Source organism: Abramis brama (assembly GCF_963993115.1).
Source record: "Abramis brama genome assembly, chromosome: 2".
Lineage (NCBI taxonomy): Eukaryota > Metazoa > Chordata > Actinopteri > Cypriniformes > Leuciscidae > Abramis > Abramis brama.
This window is the reverse complement of record NC_139964.1, coordinates 61,005,979-61,023,769: the sequence shown is the minus strand read 5'-3', so window position 1 is coordinate 61,023,769 and position 17,791 is coordinate 61,005,979. Positions and strand designations below refer to the sequence as shown.

The 17,791-nt window shown below is 35.8% G+C and overlaps 2 protein-coding genes across 2 annotated transcripts in view; one reads left to right on the top strand and one right to left on the bottom strand.

The window, feature by feature from the left end:
* LOC311070566 (caskin-1) overlaps nucleotides 1-12,133 on the bottom strand; it is a 57,958-nt gene extending 45,825 nt beyond the window's left edge. The window contains 1 exon segment of the mRNA XM_084094483.1: nucleotides 11,562-12,133. Coding sequence (XP_083950609.1) covers nucleotides 11,562-11,655 — 94 coding nt within the window. The 5' untranslated portion in view covers nucleotides 11,656-12,133.
* Nucleotides 12,134-15,884: 3,751 nt separating this feature from the next.
* slc5a10 (solute carrier family 5 member 10) overlaps nucleotides 15,885-17,791 on the top strand; it is a 28,167-nt gene continuing 26,260 nt past the window's right edge. Inside the window, exons 1-2 of the mRNA XM_084105814.1 lie at nucleotides 15,885-16,004; nucleotides 16,536-16,607. Coding sequence (XP_083961940.1) covers nucleotides 15,894-16,004; nucleotides 16,536-16,607 — 183 coding nt within the window. The 5' untranslated portion in view covers nucleotides 15,885-15,893. The remainder of the gene's footprint in view (nucleotides 16,005-16,535; nucleotides 16,608-17,791) is intronic.

Sequence of the window (17,791 nt, the reverse complement as noted above, 5' to 3'; positions counted from 1 at the left end):
TGCGCAGAAAAACAATTCCTAACACCACAAAACGCACTGACAAACTAAAAGATATGATATATTATGACCCACTGTAAAAAAAACAACAACATAGTAATTATAAACTTCAGTGTTTATTTTTGTGCAACATGGACTTCAATGTTTAATTTGTGTGACTTTACCAAAGCATTTGATTTGTAGGCATATGTATTCCTTCAGTTGCGAGCCTGTGCGCTTTACCTGACGTTTCAGGCCCGGCAGGTGCGCACGGACTGGGTTCAGTAATGAAAGGCTTTCAATGACCAAAAAATAATTCAGACTGACAAAATAATAAAAATGACATTCTTCTTCTTTTAAATAATAATAATAATACAAATAATAATAATAACGACATTCTTCTTCTAAATAACAATAAGCGTCATTAATAATAAAAATCATAATAATAAGAATAAGAATATTACAAATTGTCATGCAATTATTAATGTGAATGAATGGTACTCCACATCACATCATCATCATTATTGTACACCCACATGTGATGTGATACGAAATTAAATGCTAATTGTTTCAAAACACGTACTGTAAAATAATGCATTGTGATAGGTCATTTGCTCATCCAAACCAATTCTCATATTTTGTTTTTGTGGGCGCCTTTAATCCCACTCTTTAAACTCCCAAATGAAACAATTTTGTTTCTTTCCACTTCCCTGGTGATGGTCTCGAATCGATCTCCACGTCGGAGAAGTTTCTCTTCTTTGCCGTCTTCCGTGTGTCCATGGTGTAAAATGAGGGCGTGGGATATATAGGGAGACTTGAATATATAGGGGCGTGTTATTCTAATGACGATCATTTTCAGCCGCAGCATTTATCAAGGGCAGGTATTGCGTACACCTGGATTTCAAAGGTACGCACAGCTTCATAAATCAGGCGGTGATTGGAGTGCAAGCATAATCTTACGCCAACATATACGCCCGTTTCTACGCAAGAATGATAAATGAGGGCCATTGTGTTCAGACTTCCGGTTTGTATTTCCATAGCATTAAAGGAGCCGTATTTAAGATTGTGGCCAAAACTGGTACTGCAATCACTTTCAAATTACTGTAGAGCGGTGTACTCTTCAACAGCGATACTATAGAAATATACAGAGCTACCGTAAAAACGGAAGTTCAAACGCAAAATTCTAAAGATGGCTGCGCATTTGTTTCTCCGGCGCATGAGGTCTGCTATATATAGAGTGCAACAGTCTTTTTAACAATAACTTTTAAAACATTAAAGACAGACCTATATGTACTATACTGTGAGCTCTGAGGTTGTTTATCAATGATGCTTTTGTTGAAGCCATCAGCATTATTGTTATTTTTTTAAATAATCATGTTGAAGAGTATAATTCTTGGTGAAAAACTACATTACCCATGATTCTGCAAAGAAATCTCCAATAAATCAGAGAAATGGCCCTTCGCTCTCAAAATTGTATATGCCTGTTTTGCAATAAACAAAATATAGTGATTCTAAAGATTTATAATCAACATCTTTAAATCAATAGCTTTATAATTCTCCATAATTTTTTATTTGATTACGTCATTTGCAATGCTTCATGGGATTGTAGTTCTTTCTCTCATTAAAAGCCTTTATGTACACAGTCTTGTACCTTTGCCTTTTTGTCTACATTTTTGCTACAAATCATTGTTGTGGTTCAACTTATATCTATTGGTTCACGACTAACAATGACTTTAAAAAAAAAAAATACAACACTGGAAAAGTGGGCATTGTTGCACTCTGTTAAATGTTAAATATATGCTGATTGGCAGACATGCTTCTTGCTGGTGTATGTGCACCATAGTAATGAGATAAGTAATTTAATATTAATAATATCCAATGTAACAACAAGAAAAGGCAGCTTCAGATCTCAAGTAGCAGAAACAGTGTTGTTTTTGTTCCTCTGGTCATTTCTCGTCACCTCAAGGATTAACCTACCCCACCAAAACACACACGCACACACACCAACACAGAGCCTTAAGAGGATAAAAAACGGATGTGCAATATGCCGATGCCCAGACACACGGCTCTAGTCTGAGCCAATACAGATGCTCAGCATTGCCATGGTCACTCAACTGACAAATAGTTTAATGCATAACAGTACTTAAGCATGTACAATGTCTCCACATACACAAACACCAGTTGTTCATCTCAGGAGTAAGAAAAACAACATAAAGCATGGAAGTGAAAAACAATGAGCAAATTCTTTCTTATATAGCCTTAGACCTCAAATACTATTTCACAAGCAATATCACAATATTTTGAGTAAAATATATTTAAAATATGATATATAATATGAAATATATTTACTGGAAGAACGGCTGCTTATATTCCCTTTGTGTAGAGGATTATTTAAACATGCTCCCTATGTGTTTGAGGGTAATCTCCCTATTATTTGAGTCTGATTGATAATATCCTCATTAAAGTCACTGAGTTATTTAAGAGACAATCCCAGCTGAGGACAAAATCACAAACGAGTTGAAATTATGTTTGTAGGAGATTATGAAGTACTTTCATGCTGTGTTCTTGTTGCCGTTTCTCCATAGCAGAATCATCGAACAAAATGTGAAGCTTCCTTTGAAGTCGGCATCAAATTGAAAAGTCTCACCCAAACAAGAAATTCTGTTATCATTTATTCACCCTTATGTTGTTCCAAAACTGTTTGACTTTGTTTCTAACATTAAAGTCAAGTCAAGTCAAGTGATATAAACTAAACACAATTGGCTATTTTAAAAAAGGGGAGGGGCTGTTCGATATGTCCCGCCCTGTGGAAATTACGTCAAAATACTGAATAAAGCTGCACGTTTCAAGGCTTTTCAGTGGGACTTTACGTATGAGTTAGTTATAAACCAGCTAGTATTAATGTGTACCTAGTGAGGACTTTACGTTCCAATTTAAGTAAAAACTTACAAAAGTCTGGTGCAACTCTACCCAGGCACTGACAAGTTCCAAAAATGACAAAAAAAAGCAACATTAAATGTATATGTGCTTAATTACAAGTATTCTGAAGCCATAAAATAGATCAGATTTTTTTTGAGTAGCGACTTAAATGCTGTCCAGTTTGGAACAACATGAGGGTGAGTAAATGGCAGAATGTTTATTTTGGTGTGATGTTTCAGATGTTATTTTCCAAATCCTGGAATGAACCCACAACAGCTTTACAAAATGACACAAGCAGAACCAGCACAACAAGTCATTTTACTGAAGGCCTGCCTTGTTCTGTTTTCATCTCCAAGACAAGACCTGTCAAGCTCAGCTCAATGCAGCAAAACCCTGTGCTGTCCAGACTCCAGCTGACCTACCATAACCTCTGAAATATCTTACTACACATTAACATCAACAGCTTCAGGTGCTAGACAACACGCGGCACACCACGCTGCCGCTGCCTGTTGTGCAAGGAAATGTGTGTGTTGTTTTCCTATACCTTTACTTCTGCCAACATGTGGACGGAAGGGGTTTTCAATTGCACTTGTGAGTAAATAAATAAAAAAGAATGTATGTTACTCTTTTGAAGAAGCAACTTTAGACCAATATTATTGCCTAATTTAATAAGTATGTCATCTGAATACTTAAAACAAGCTAGTTTGTTATACGGGGTTCTTTAGTTAAAATAAAGGGTTAATTAAAATAAAGCTGAAATAAAACAAAATATATTAGTTAAAAATCTAAAACTAAACAAAAACGTGAAATGTTGTCTTGGCAATAAACTGAAATAAGCTGAAGTTGAAGCACTATAATTATTAACCAGAAATTAATAGAAAGTCAAATTAAATGAAAATAAATGACACCTAAATAGCAATATTTTAAAAAAGCACATAATGAAATAGCTAACAGCTAACTAAAACTAACATGAAAACTAAAAAAAGAAAAGCTCATTCAAAATATTAATACAATTATAATTAAACTATAACCGCTGTTATCCCATAATTACCTTTTTTGTATACCCAGTAGTATTTGGTAGGTAAGTAGGTAGATAGGAAGGAAGGAGGGAGGGAGGGAGGGAAGGAAGGAAGGAAGGAAGGAAGGAAGGAGGGAGGGAGGGAGGGAAGGAAGGAAGGAAGGAAGGAAGGAAGGAAGGAAGGAAGGAAGGAAGGAAGGAAGGAAGGAAGGAAGGAAGGAAGGAAGGAAGGAAGGAAGGAAGGAGGGATACACATACACTTTACCAAGTAAATACTGGGATGTTGTTAAAGTCTACTACCTTCACATAGCAACAATGTCTCTAGAAATGCCACAGTGAAGTGGACAACTAAAGTCAACAGAAGAAAAAAACAGATGAATAATTAACATAAATGAAATACATCTGCCTCCAAATGTTTCATATTAGCCATGAAAAGGACCAGCTTATATGAATCTGCAATTTAGACAAGGGAATGGAGGTTGCAAACTTAAATTTGTACTGAATGATCTTCTTTCGCCGTTTTCACATTTATGACTTGGATACTGAATACAGGAGTTGTTGTTTTATAGACTCTAACAGGAACATTGATACACAGAATGGAGCCAAAGCAAAAGGTTAAGTGACCTTCTCAAGGACACAAGGGCTCTGGTCAGAGTAACCGGCCTGTGCAGGAATCTGTGTCACCCTGTTGAAAGTGCAGCACCGCACACACTTGGCCTTGTACACACAGATGAATCTTCAGCGTTCACATTCTCAACTCCACATTTGGCCTCAAGTCCAATGAAACCTCCTTGTCTGGGAAAATTACGGCCCAACCAATCAGTGTCAGCTTCAACGGCGGACGGATCAGTTTGAGTTTACAATGCAAAGATCTGACAATGACAACGACAAAACCAGCACAGGAGAAGCCATCGTAAAACCCACTTTAAAGATTCGACAGTTATGGATGCATGAAAGGCTGGATGCAAGTAATTGAACTGCTAATAAACACACTCACTCCATCTTCTGATTTGATCTAAGGTCAGACAGCATTCAAGGAACCAAAAACGTAAAAAAATACACAATAAATGTTTGAATGAACAAAGCTAAATCATAACCTGTGGCCTTACAACTACAATTTTGGTTGAATAGCCAAGCTAATAAAACATCAATTGGGAATGTCAGTGCTTTAAAGAAAAGACCCAAGATGGCAGAATTAACCCTGTGATGCAGGAATTTTTAAAACACAAATATTAAAAAATAATCATCTTAATTATAATATTTTGGTTTTTATATTTATTAATAATTTTAACTGACTTTTATATTTTAATATTTGTTTAAGTTTTAATCATTTTATTATGTGGTTTTGTCATTTTTATTAGTTTTTATTTAGCTTTATTATTTCAGTTTTAGTAATTTTAGTACTTCAACTTATTTTATTTCAGTTAGTTGCCAAGACAACATTTCTAATTTTCATTTTAACTTATTTAAGTTCAAGCTTTTCAGATAATATTTATATTTAATTTTATTTAAACTTTAATTCAATTTCAATTAACAATAACAACACTTGTGTTTATTTAAACTTCTAAACACAAACATAATGATTCCATATCTTAATAATATGGAAATAATAATTAATTCTGAGAGTTACAAATCTGTAGTGTTCACCATGCATCAGAGAGTTAAATGCAAAAGATGTAAATGTACCAGTGTGTAAATGTACCAGTCTCAATTGAGGTGAATATATCTGTAGTGTAGTGATATATATTCCCTGGATGTGAGATACGCATACAAAAATTTCTGTCTATGAAGTCTTGCGTGTTCTCATGCGTTCTCCTTTAGGGTAAGATAAATGGTATTTCCTTCTCTGTCTCTCACTCCCTCTTTCTTTTTCTGAGAGTGCATTGATGTTCATGGCTGGTTGAGCTGATGTGTTCTGGCATTTTCTTTTCGCTGGTTTGGGAATGTCCTGCTCACACCGTACACGGTGGCTATAGTACACACACACACACACACACACACACACACACTGTGCAAAGATGAGGCCCTGTGAAGAGGCACAGTTGCAGAAAAACAGTTACACATGAATATAAATGAAGTAAGTTCATGTTAAGCAATGTAACTGTAGTCCAAAAACATCACTCAAGTTTGTGAATCTGCAAACACAATGCCTGTTTCCACCTCGAAAAGGATTTATCTGATACAGGGGAAGCATTTCCAATTGTCAAGCATGGGTTTCATTTTGTTTGTGTATGCGATAATGAATGAGTCAGTGCTGGAATTTGTTATTTTTAATATTTTGCTGACTGCTCAATGAGGTTGTTATCAGTAAGCAGAAAGCATCAGCTTTTTTTCTCCGACTCGCTATCTGTTGTACTGAAATCCCAAAACAAATGTGCCGCCACTCCTGATAAGCATCCACAGAAGCAAGTTTGGTTCATTAAAATAGAAAGATTAGAAAATAAAATACCACATACATAAAGTGATAACACTTGCCCAAAGGATGCCAACATTTTCCAACTCAGGAACCTCTTCCTAATAACTTCTATTAAAGAGGACCTATTGTGCTTTTATGCTACATTTTCAACTTTCTTTATAATGTTGCTGTTTGAGGTCTGCAATGCTACAAAGCACAAAGTAACTCAAAAAGGAGTTCTTCTCTATATCAGTGCGCACTGTTTCTTAAACTCTCTGAAAAGCCTTGACTGTAGTATTGAGTTTTCTTCCAGGAATGAACATATATTCCTCATTTAAATAATTCCCGCCCAACGCATGCGCAAAAAAATAACAAGGCCTGGTTGAGTTGCACTAGTAGTGTGTTGAGGGGTGTGACATTTCCCAAACATGCTTGAAGCAGTTGATCAATCACAACAGACTGGTCCAGCCAACCAATCAGAGCACATTACACTTTTCGGAAGTATAGACTGGAACTAAAAAGAGCGTTACTGGGGTGCTGCAGTAATGTAAAATATCTGAAAAAAATAATGTGTTTTTTGAACATTCAAGCATGAAAACCAATTCTAGTAGGCCCCAAAAACAAAATCGAGATTTTGTAAAAGGGCATAATATGCCCCTATTTATAACATTAGCAAACAGTACATGTCGTAGCTTCTTTCAATTAAAAAACAATAGAAGAAATGAACTGCATTTAGAAATAAACAATGATAAAATTATAAATTAATAATTTTTTTTACATTTTAGTCCACTGACCCAAAGCAGTACGTTCAAGAACCCTCACAGACCCCCAATTGAAAATTGTCACGTTAGACAGATGATTAATACTTGACATTCAATCCTCATATTCAACTCCACTGCCCCCATCACTAAAGTGACAGTCATGCATTTAACCTGTCAGAAAATCACATTTACAGAAAACTAATAATCCGGCCAAGAAAACTAGCCTCAAGCAAGTCTTTATGCAGTCATATCTGATGCAACAATCCATCTTTTATTTTATGGCTATATTACAATATACTATTCTTTAAATGCAACCACAAACCAGCATATATATATATATAAAGATTACCATTTAAAACTATTACAAATGCTGTTAGCTGGTAAATTATCAAACATCTGGTCCGCTTGGATTTTCTTTTATCTCTTAAGACCTTGTGGGAAACGTGAAAATGAAGTCACTGAGAGAAATATACTAAAAATAGGTCAAATTACTAGTTCACTTCCTTCATATAAGGTCAATTATATGCAAGTCTACATGTTCATTCTTATAAAAAAAAATACAAAACTATTACAAATGCTGTTAGCTGGTAAATTATCCAACATCTAGTTTTCTTTTTTCTCTTAAGACCTTTGGGAACCATGTGAAAATGAAATCAGTGACAGAAATATACTAAAAATAGGTCAAATGTGCTTCTTTGTGCATGGATTTTTGAAAACCATTTAGGCTGTGAACAAACATTTCTGAAATGCTTTGATTTTTTCCCTGCTTTCCATCTGTTCTGCTGCTTGAATGAATATGCGCGTATAGCTTGTCATTCATAAAAGATCTGGAATAACATGAGATGTAATGAATTATTTCACATCTCCAAATCAAATAAGACTTTGTATTACACGCACAAAAAATTAAACTATGTGTTGTCACTTACTGAAGCTATTTTTTTTTATTAAATTACATGAATTGATGTATCTGATGTAGTCAGGTTAATTCAGTCATATTAAACAGGAAAATTCTTGGAAATGCTCAAACGAAACTGGAAAATACTTACTGCTCTATATGCTAATCGCAGTAGCAGGTGTTTTAAGTGCCCTGGTGTCAATGATCAGTGATCACTGCCCATGCAAGAACAACATTTAACTGCTCAAGAACAAGAAGGAGTTTCTCGAAGCAACGGTGTCAAATCAACCTCCTTAAGATATATTCATCTTTTACAGGCACTAATTTAATCTTTTGGGAGGTCTATGGACATCTGCTCTACTGAATCAATTTGTGCAGATAATGGTGAGCAACACATGTTTAAAAGAGATCTAGGACAGAAAAAATACTTTTTGCGGAAGCACAAAAGCGATTTATCTGCATAGAAATTACTAGTTAAACGTACTTTATATTAGGTCAGTTATACGCAAATGTACATGTTCATTCATAAAAATTACAAATATAACACAAAAGCAGACAATGCTTCAAAAGAAATGTTGGAATGTACCCAGTATCGCCAACGAATTTAAGGTTTAGACTGATTAGAAGCGCTAACCTCCATAATGGTGGCTTCAAATGAAACAGCATAAATTAGCACACAACCTCATTATTAACACTAAACTGAACTTTAAAAGCAACTATAACCTTATTAATTACTAGCATCAACTATTTACAATCCTTATTTTTTGCCCTGCCTACCTAATTAAATATCCATATTCAAGAGTCAATGGCCACTCCCTCAAACACCACAGTTAATATATATATATATATATATATATAGCCTATATATATATATATATATATATATATATATATATATATATATATAAAGATATACAAGATATACAAGATATTATATATTGTAATTAACAGAGCAGAATTTGTGCTAAATTCACTTTTTTTCTAATGTAGTTTCAGGGGAAGCATAAGGGAGATGGTATCAAAGGTCAAGGGAAGTTCAAGGAGATCATGTAATAAACCTTTAGAGAACATACATTTTAATGTATGAGTCTCTTGAGAGATGATGTAGCTTTCTGAGATGAGAACATCTACAGCCCAACAGCAGAACATATTGGACATTGACATAAAGGTGTTAGCAAGGGTTTAGCAACTATCACAGAAAGGATGTATGCAGTCTGGTATACTGACACATCAACTGATCCTCACTATGTCTTCAGAGGTAAACAATAACTACTCTCTTAAAAGAATATCTACAAAGGTAAATATGTCTTCATTCATGTCTTTATTCAGCACACACAATCTATAGGTATACATAAAAAAACCTGTGCTCTTTTTTTCTAGATGATGGTGTCTAAAAATGCACCAGAAAAAAAAAGGTTTCTTTACCAACACAAGGAAAAGAAGGGCATCTTCAGTATAGCTATTATTGTAATACTCTCTCTCTCTCTCTCTCTCTCTTTCTCTCTCTCTCTCTCTCTCTCTCTCTCTCTCACACACACACACACACACACACAGAGAGAGAGAGAGAGAGAGAGAGAGAGAGAGAGAGAGAGAGAGAGAGAGAGAGAGAGAGTGGCCTGCTTTCATTTCAGGCCACCCCTCCTACCATAGCAGGAGATGCATCTCTGACCACCTGGGATGTTACCCAGCACTGGAAGTGGTAATTGCATTTCAATTATAGGCATGTGTCCGCGTATGTTTGTGTGGCGTGTGCCTGATCTTGTGCAACAGTCACTGTATGTATAGTATAGGACTGTATAGGAATCACTGTGAGAGGAAAAGCTATTCCAAACGAGCATGATTTGTGACCCACCAAAACAGTCAAATACTATCTGCATCCTCAATATGGATGTAGATAGATAAAACTGTCTGTTTTAAGGCCCATTCATACCAAGGACGATAACTATGATAACAGAACATTTTAAGGGATGTTCAAGGATGATAACTAATGTATATTATACGTTGTTATTATACAACAGTTATAAAATCATTCTAAATGTAAAGGAATAGCAGTGTTCACACCACAACTATAACGCCACAGAGGAATTATATCATGGAATCACATTCAAAACTATTTTTCCAGCTGATGAAAGATCAAAACACGGACAGCCAATCAGAATCCATCCTACTTTAAAGACCTTGAACATTTAAAGTGACAGATCACAAAACTGCAGCGCATGCTTATAACGTTACTGTGCATTGGTGTGGATGCTAGTATTGTTATGGATATGTTTATAGGTTTTGTTCTTGGTGTGAATGGGCCTCTATACTTGCTCAGAAAAAAGCATGTGGTCATGCAATAGCCTACCAAAAGTTCACTAAAAATAAGCTACATATACGAAACTAAAATGATGGCACCTAGCAATATGTGTACTTATTTCAAACAGTAATGTGACCTGGCGACCTCCAATGATAAAAGATTGTCAGCGTGAACGCCCCTTTCACGTCATAATGGACAGACGCCCAAACAGCTGAGTCTCTCTCTCTCTCTCTCTCTCTCTCTCTCTCTCTCTCTCTCATGTACTCACACACTTTATTACTCTGACATCTGGCGCTTTTCACTAATATAATCCCTCTTCTCTTCCCAAGCCTCATGCTTTCCAACATGGACAAACAAGATGGTATCTATCTATCTATCTATCTATCTATCTATCTATCTATCTATCTATCTATCTACCTACAGGTAGCTGGAAATAAAATAAGGACAACGTTTCTTGCTCTCTGATAGGAATAACAGGTACTTTGATATAATATAAAGATGGTATCTATTTATCGACATTATAAATCTATATAATATGAAGAATAGTCAGGTACTTAATGAGCCATAACTGTAAAATGCCAATATCCATCTGCACATGTTTCCTTCCTTCAATACTCCATCTCTTTAATCTTTGGCGATCTTGAGCCACCTGCCATAGCCTATCTGAGCGCGCGCTCATCTGGACATCAAAGCGGATTTGGCGCGGCCCGCCACAGCGAGCATCAAGTATTGACGATCCATCTACACTGAGCGACGCGACAAAAGTGGAACGCTTCCGTTATAATCAGCGAATGTAGATGTCTGCGGTGATAATAACTAAAAAGAACCGACTCACGCCAGAGTCATTTGGATGACCCTGCCGCGCTGTATGATTTTGAGTCACTAAAAGGAACGTTTCGTTTAGATATCGAACTGGACGTAAAGGGTGCTCCGAAAAAAAAATGCACGAGAACCGTTCGTGAACGCCACAAAAATAATTAAGTTTCGGTACGTTTTAAAAATGTAAACGGTCCTTAACCAGAAACGATTCTCGGTTTCCAATCTAGACGCGTAGCTATACGACACTAACATACAGAAGGCCTACAAAGTCATTTTTCTACATGCTCTTAAGAGGGAATTGATTGAAAATGCACGAAATTGTTCACCACACATTTATTTATTTCGCTAAAGCAAAGTGTTTTGCCATATAATATCACATATTCAAAAGCCGCGTCGGTTTAAGTGGTCATTGAAGCAATAGCAAGGGGGTGTGTGGAGGGTGTGATGAGACATTTAAGATCGGTGGGTGTGATACTCACTCGCTTTGCCCTGTTTGGGTCTCTGGAGGAGCCGTTGGACGGTAATCAGATCCTCCGTCTTCACCGCCTGCAAGAGTTCCTGTTCTTTCCCCATCCTGTTCAATCACACACTCAAGCACCCTCTCTCACACATGCGGTCATTGCTATACTTTTACATCCAGCGCATCTTCAGGGGACCAGGCGACCTAACGGTGCCGTTAACACCAGCACATCCTCGCCGTTCATCGTTAAAAGGTCGAGTGCGCAGAGAGGCGCAAGACGCGTTTACATGCCCAGGGAAGTGACCAGTGGCGTCCACGCAGTCGCTAACGACGAAAAAAGGTCTTATTGCGTACTGAGGTGACAGAATCCACTCGTTTTCAGGTTAAAGGGACGGCGCGGAAACCTTGCGCGTATTTACGCACGGTGACATGGCTCGTTACAAAAATATCAGATGTTGTGCAAATCAAAACAGAAGCCGTCTCTTTGACCCGAAGCTCGTAGAGAGACCGTATATATTACGTAAACATCCAGGCAGATGTGCGCGCGGGCGCTGGAGGTTGTAATCCGCTGTCGCTTTCTCATGTGCGCATGTATGTGTGTGTGTGTGTGTGTGTGTCTGTGTACTATCTGTGTATGTATGGCAAGCTGATTTAACATTTATTCTTAAAAAAACTGACTACAATAAAAATATATATATATATATATTCAGTTAGTACTAGAAAAAAAACTAGAATAGTTTATAGTAAAAACACAATCAGTTACCAAAAAAAAAAATATATATATATATATATATATATGTATGCTATCTGGAAGTGAACATGTGGGATCTGAAACAAAGAACTGCAACTAATCTAACTGCAATTAAACCATCAATCTTTTTGAGCTATGACAATTTCCAATGAAATTATGTTCATCCAACAAATAACTGTGAGTTAGGGGAACTTAATAATTTGTAGCATTAAATGCAAGTTTTTAATATCATTAAGGCCCCGATATACTCACGGTGGAGTTCTTTTTTTGTTCTTCACTTAGGGGCAAAACGAAGTTTGAAATACGTGACCAGCGACATACTGTAAGCGAACATCTGATGCCGCCCACTCTGCTGAGAGTGACGTTTAGATGAATATGTAAATATGTGCTGCGTACTTTCCTCTCAATAACAAATAAACACAACTAAAATGAAAAAACAGCAAGCATTTTTTAAAAATAAATTATAAGAAAATCATCTGATCATAGCAACGTGAATATGTTTGCACAGACTCTGCAATTCGGCACTCTAGTAAAGTCAGTTAAAATAAACAGCTAACATAACACAAACTAACTTATTTCACATATAAATCTAATGAACAAATAAAACATTACTTGTCAATGGCGCTAACGCAGTCATTGCTCATAGAGTCACTGTAGTGTATACCTTCATGCACATGCACAACTCTTCAGCACAATAACCACAAAACTTCAACCTTACAGAAAGATGAAGTAAATAAATACATTCAAATTTTAAACTTGTTGCAGAAATGGGTCTCCTGGATTTTTTTTTCAGAGTGTAGTGAATTAAAAAAGGGATACTACTCTGGATGGCACACTTGTAATTATAAAGTAAGTACTATTAACATTAAAACACATTAAAGGAATTAATATTAAGGCAGCTTGCCACAGTGTGTGTATGAGAGAGAGAGAGAGAGAGAGAGAGAGAGAGAGAGCTTGGTTAAATTGATGGTGCTGCATCAATCAGGGGGCGTGACTAAATAGACCCTTTCCCATGAGCTGACAGATTAAAAGGGAGGGAAGCAGTGTGTCTTGTTTTTGTGTGTGAGCGAGCAAGTGTGTTTTTGAGGAGAAAGGTCACAGGACAAATTTTAGTGGGGTAGGTACTGACCATATACACTGAGCCAAAGGCACGCGGTCCTTTAAAGAAGGGGGGAAGACGCACACTATTAAATGATCATGTCATCCAAAAAAATGAATAATAAAATTCAGTCATTGTTTAAGCTACTCACCCATAGCTATTCCAAATCTGACCTTCTTTCTTCCAGCTGAACACAAAAGGGAATATTTCACAATAAGTTCATACAATATAACAAAAGCATGCAATGACAATGACCACAACCTGGCAAGGTTAAAAGCAACAGCCTATAGCAACAGATGAACAGATGAAAATGTAAGTTGTATTTAGTGAAAAACCTTGATGGTGCATCACACTAATATCTGTTATGCATATGCAAATGATGTTCCAGTATGGTGAAACATATGAAAACTTCTATTATACAGAAGAAGGAAACACAACAGTATTCTCTCTTCTTCTTTTTTTATTTTTAAGTGAGCTGTTCCTTTAAATCTCATTGGTGGCCCTCAGACACTGATAGCCATTCTGCTCTGATTATTATCATATAATTTAATCTCTCTCTTACTCCTTATCTCTGTCATTTCAGACATAATTTTTGGTGACAATCTTACAATTAAAAGTCTGTGATACGATACATTCCTCCCTAAGGGTGTCAGCAGAACCAGAGCAGATGTCTAATTTGGGCTCGTTCTAACCCACATCAGTCAGTGGGTAATTAGCCGTTCTTTACTTATTTTGCACTGTCAGTTTTAAGGACTGCAATAACTAAATTAATACCCAGTTATTTGTGAGGTAAAACTTATTCTCCTTATCTTCCTGGCTCTGTCCAACCTGGATTCTGCTACATTTGTGTTTGCCAACTTTAATCACTAGTTCACCAACCGTTCCCTCCTGCAGAGATTCATTCCAGCTGTAATGAAACACAACTGAAACAACTAATTCAGCAAGTGTGTTGACTGGGGCTAAACTAAACCCTTCCAGAAGGTACAGTAAATATCCAGGAAAAGGATTGAGCTACAGTAAGAGCGCACTTATTTTTTTCAGCATGAAAGTGTAATGTAGCGTAATGCATCCAGATGTGTCTTTTCTCTCCTATTTCTTTTTCTATTATTCCTAGTGTGGATTCTCATTGGATTCTCATTACTGTAATACTGTACAATATATTTTTTAAGACAGCGCAATAAATACTACTATACTGTATGTTATTTAAATATATATATATTTTTGCATTGCAGTAATAAGGGTAATAATAATTATTTTGCATTACATTAATAATAAATGGGGGGGGGGTCAAAAGTATTAGGTTTAGATAGATTCTTATACTTTAATACTTTTATTCAAAGATGCAGTAAACCGATCTAAAGTGACAGTAAAGACTTTTACTTGTTATTTCTTTCAAATAAATGCTGTTCTTTTGAACTTTCTATAAAAAATAATCCTAAAAAAAGGGGTATCACAGTTTCCACAAATTATTACTGTTTTCAACAACAATAATAAAACAAAAATAACTTTCCTGAGCAGCAAATCCACATATTAGAATGATTTCTGAAGGATCATGTGAAACTGCAGACTGGAGTAATGATGCTGAAAATTCAGCTTTATCCTCATAAGTTACTTAAAAAAACATATGAAAATAGAAAACGTATTTTAAATTGTAATAACATTTGACAATATCACTGTTTACTGTATTTTTGATCAAATGAATACGGCCTTGGTGAGCATAAGGGCAAAATCTTATCCGCCATACACTTTTCAAAGCATTAAAGATACTGTGAAAAAAATAGTATCAGTATAATAAATAACTCAATGAGAGACAAAAAGTCACAGGAACCATTTACACTGCCATCATTTAAAACTGCCAAGGCCAAAATAAAATGACATACTAGAAAGAAATACTCTGGAAAACAGAAGTCAGAGGTTTTTTTTTTTACTAATTAACTTTATCATGGGTCAATGTGGTGCATTTTCAAAGAAATTAGATTGCAAATACTCCTGACACACTGGCAAATAAAGTACTGCTAATGTGAACAGTGACCCCAAACACTAAAGGCATACTTACGTCCATGTGTAAGATTGATGCTGACGGTTAGTGCATGTGTGTGTGTTAATGGCTAGCACCAGTGGGTGTTTAAGTAAATGATTCACTTTGTTAAGTGTGTCTGGGATGTTTTTTAGACTCTGACAGTCACATTAGGTTAGTTAGATCACACGTCTAAATGCTCTGATTATACGTCTAAGCGCGTGTGTGTAGCCATTGGTGTTTGTCTCTATGTGCAGGTGCATGTGTAAGTCTCTGAAACCCAAACAAGCAGAAGGGTTTGTGTGTCTTCACGGATGTGTTTCATCTGCCTTGTTGTTTTCATGTAGGTGCAAGTTTGCTTCATTAAACTGATGTGTTTAATGATCAATTCACACACAGAGCCGGCTGACCGGAACGCCTTGTGTCTTTCTAGCCTCTTTGCCTTGTGGTCTTAGTCTGTGTGTAGTGTGTGTGAGGGCAGGACATGGCGTCTAACTCTACCACTAAATTTTTCGCCCTTTCCCAGTCTTTCAGCGTATCTGATATCATTGTAATTGGAGCGTATTTTTTATTGAACGTCGCAGTTGGAATATGGGTGAGATATATTTGTGTATCGCATGTGTGTGTATTAGCTGTATCAAACATTATATATATTTTCTGTTGTCACAGTGTTTTTTCACTCTTAGAAGAAAAGGTTCAATGGGGTTGAATGTACTTTTGCAGAAAAAGGTTATACAAATGGAGAAATGTATTAAATGATTGCATAATACTTTAATGTTTAAGGGATTATTTCATTTTTGTATTCTAGTGATAAAGTATGTTGTTCCATTCATTTTTTTAAATGATTAATTAATTAATTAAACTAAATCCATAAAATGATGGGAACCCCTAAAAGGTTCTATGAAGCGCATGACAGAATCCTTTAAGGTTCTATATAGAACCTTTTTTCTAAGAGTGATATTTAAATAAAAAAATAGATCACAATTGTGTTTAAGAACATGTGGATGTAAACTGTGGATTTAGAAAGGAATCTTTTTTTAAACGTTACTTTATTCTAACATCTAAGATATTAGAGTGGGAAATACAACTTTCGAATGCAAATTTTGTATAAACTATTGTGTTTCAGTCATCTTGCAGAGTGAGTCGAAACACACTAAGTGGATATTTCCTGGCTGGCAGAGACATGGCTTGGTGGCCGGTGAGTGATCATTAATGTAAACTGAACCAGTTGAAGCCATATATAAGCATACATTTACTTTAATTTATATTGTTTAAGCCTTATAATGAGGAGATAAATTACAAATAATACTTAATAATTATTTCTTAATTTTTTTACTTTACAACCTAAAAATAAAACTTTACTTTTAAGTGGTAGAGTAATAAACTACAAAGGTTGATGTGATAAAAGTGATCTCAAGGCAAATGTTTTATAGACAATGTTGAATAAATTTGTTTCTTTTTTTAATAAGTACAGAGTAAAATAACATGGACATGAAACTACTTATTTCCAGATTTTAGGTCAGAATTTATATACAGTGGTGTCCAAAAGTCAAACCGCAAAACCAAATTTAAATCTATAAATAAGCCCAAAAAAATTCCAAATTAAAACCGTTTGCTCTAATGTACAATTATGATCCTTCAGAAATCATTCCAAGGGTACGTTTACATGGCAACGATGTACTAAAAACTGAAAAGTTCTTCATGTAGGCTACAGACGACAATGTTGTCAAACCGATCTCCGTTCACACGGATCCACGAAAACGACTAAAAACACTATTATGCATGTAGTTGATGTCACTTTGTAAAGAAACACCACTCGCTTATAGACTGAACACGAAATACGCATGCGCATGACGTCACAGTTTTCACAAATTCACGTTTTTGTAGTTTAGAGACAATAACAGTATCGTTTTCAAAAACTTGCACTTTGAATCCCGTTTTCAAAAGTTTGTGTTTTCAGGTCCCCAAAACGCTGTTGTCATGTGAATGAACGGCAAAAACGCATTAAAAGTTTTCCGTTTTTAGTTGAAATTGGTGTCGTGTAAACAGCCCCTAATATGCTGATTTACATGACACTGTTTCCAACTAAAAACAGAAAACTTTTTAAGCATTTAGGCCATTCATTTACACAACAACAGCGGCTTTTTGGGGACCTGAAAACGCAAACTTTTGAAAACTGGTTTCAAAGTGCAAGTTTTTGAAAACGATACTTGTCACTGTGTAAACTACAGAAACTTGAATTTGTGAAAACAGTGACATCATGCACATGTGATGTGTTCAGTCTATGAGTGTTTCGTTACAAAGTGACATCGCCAACTACTGGCCTGACAGGATAATACAGTGTTTTTAGTCGTTTTCGCGGCTCGTTGTGAACAGATATAG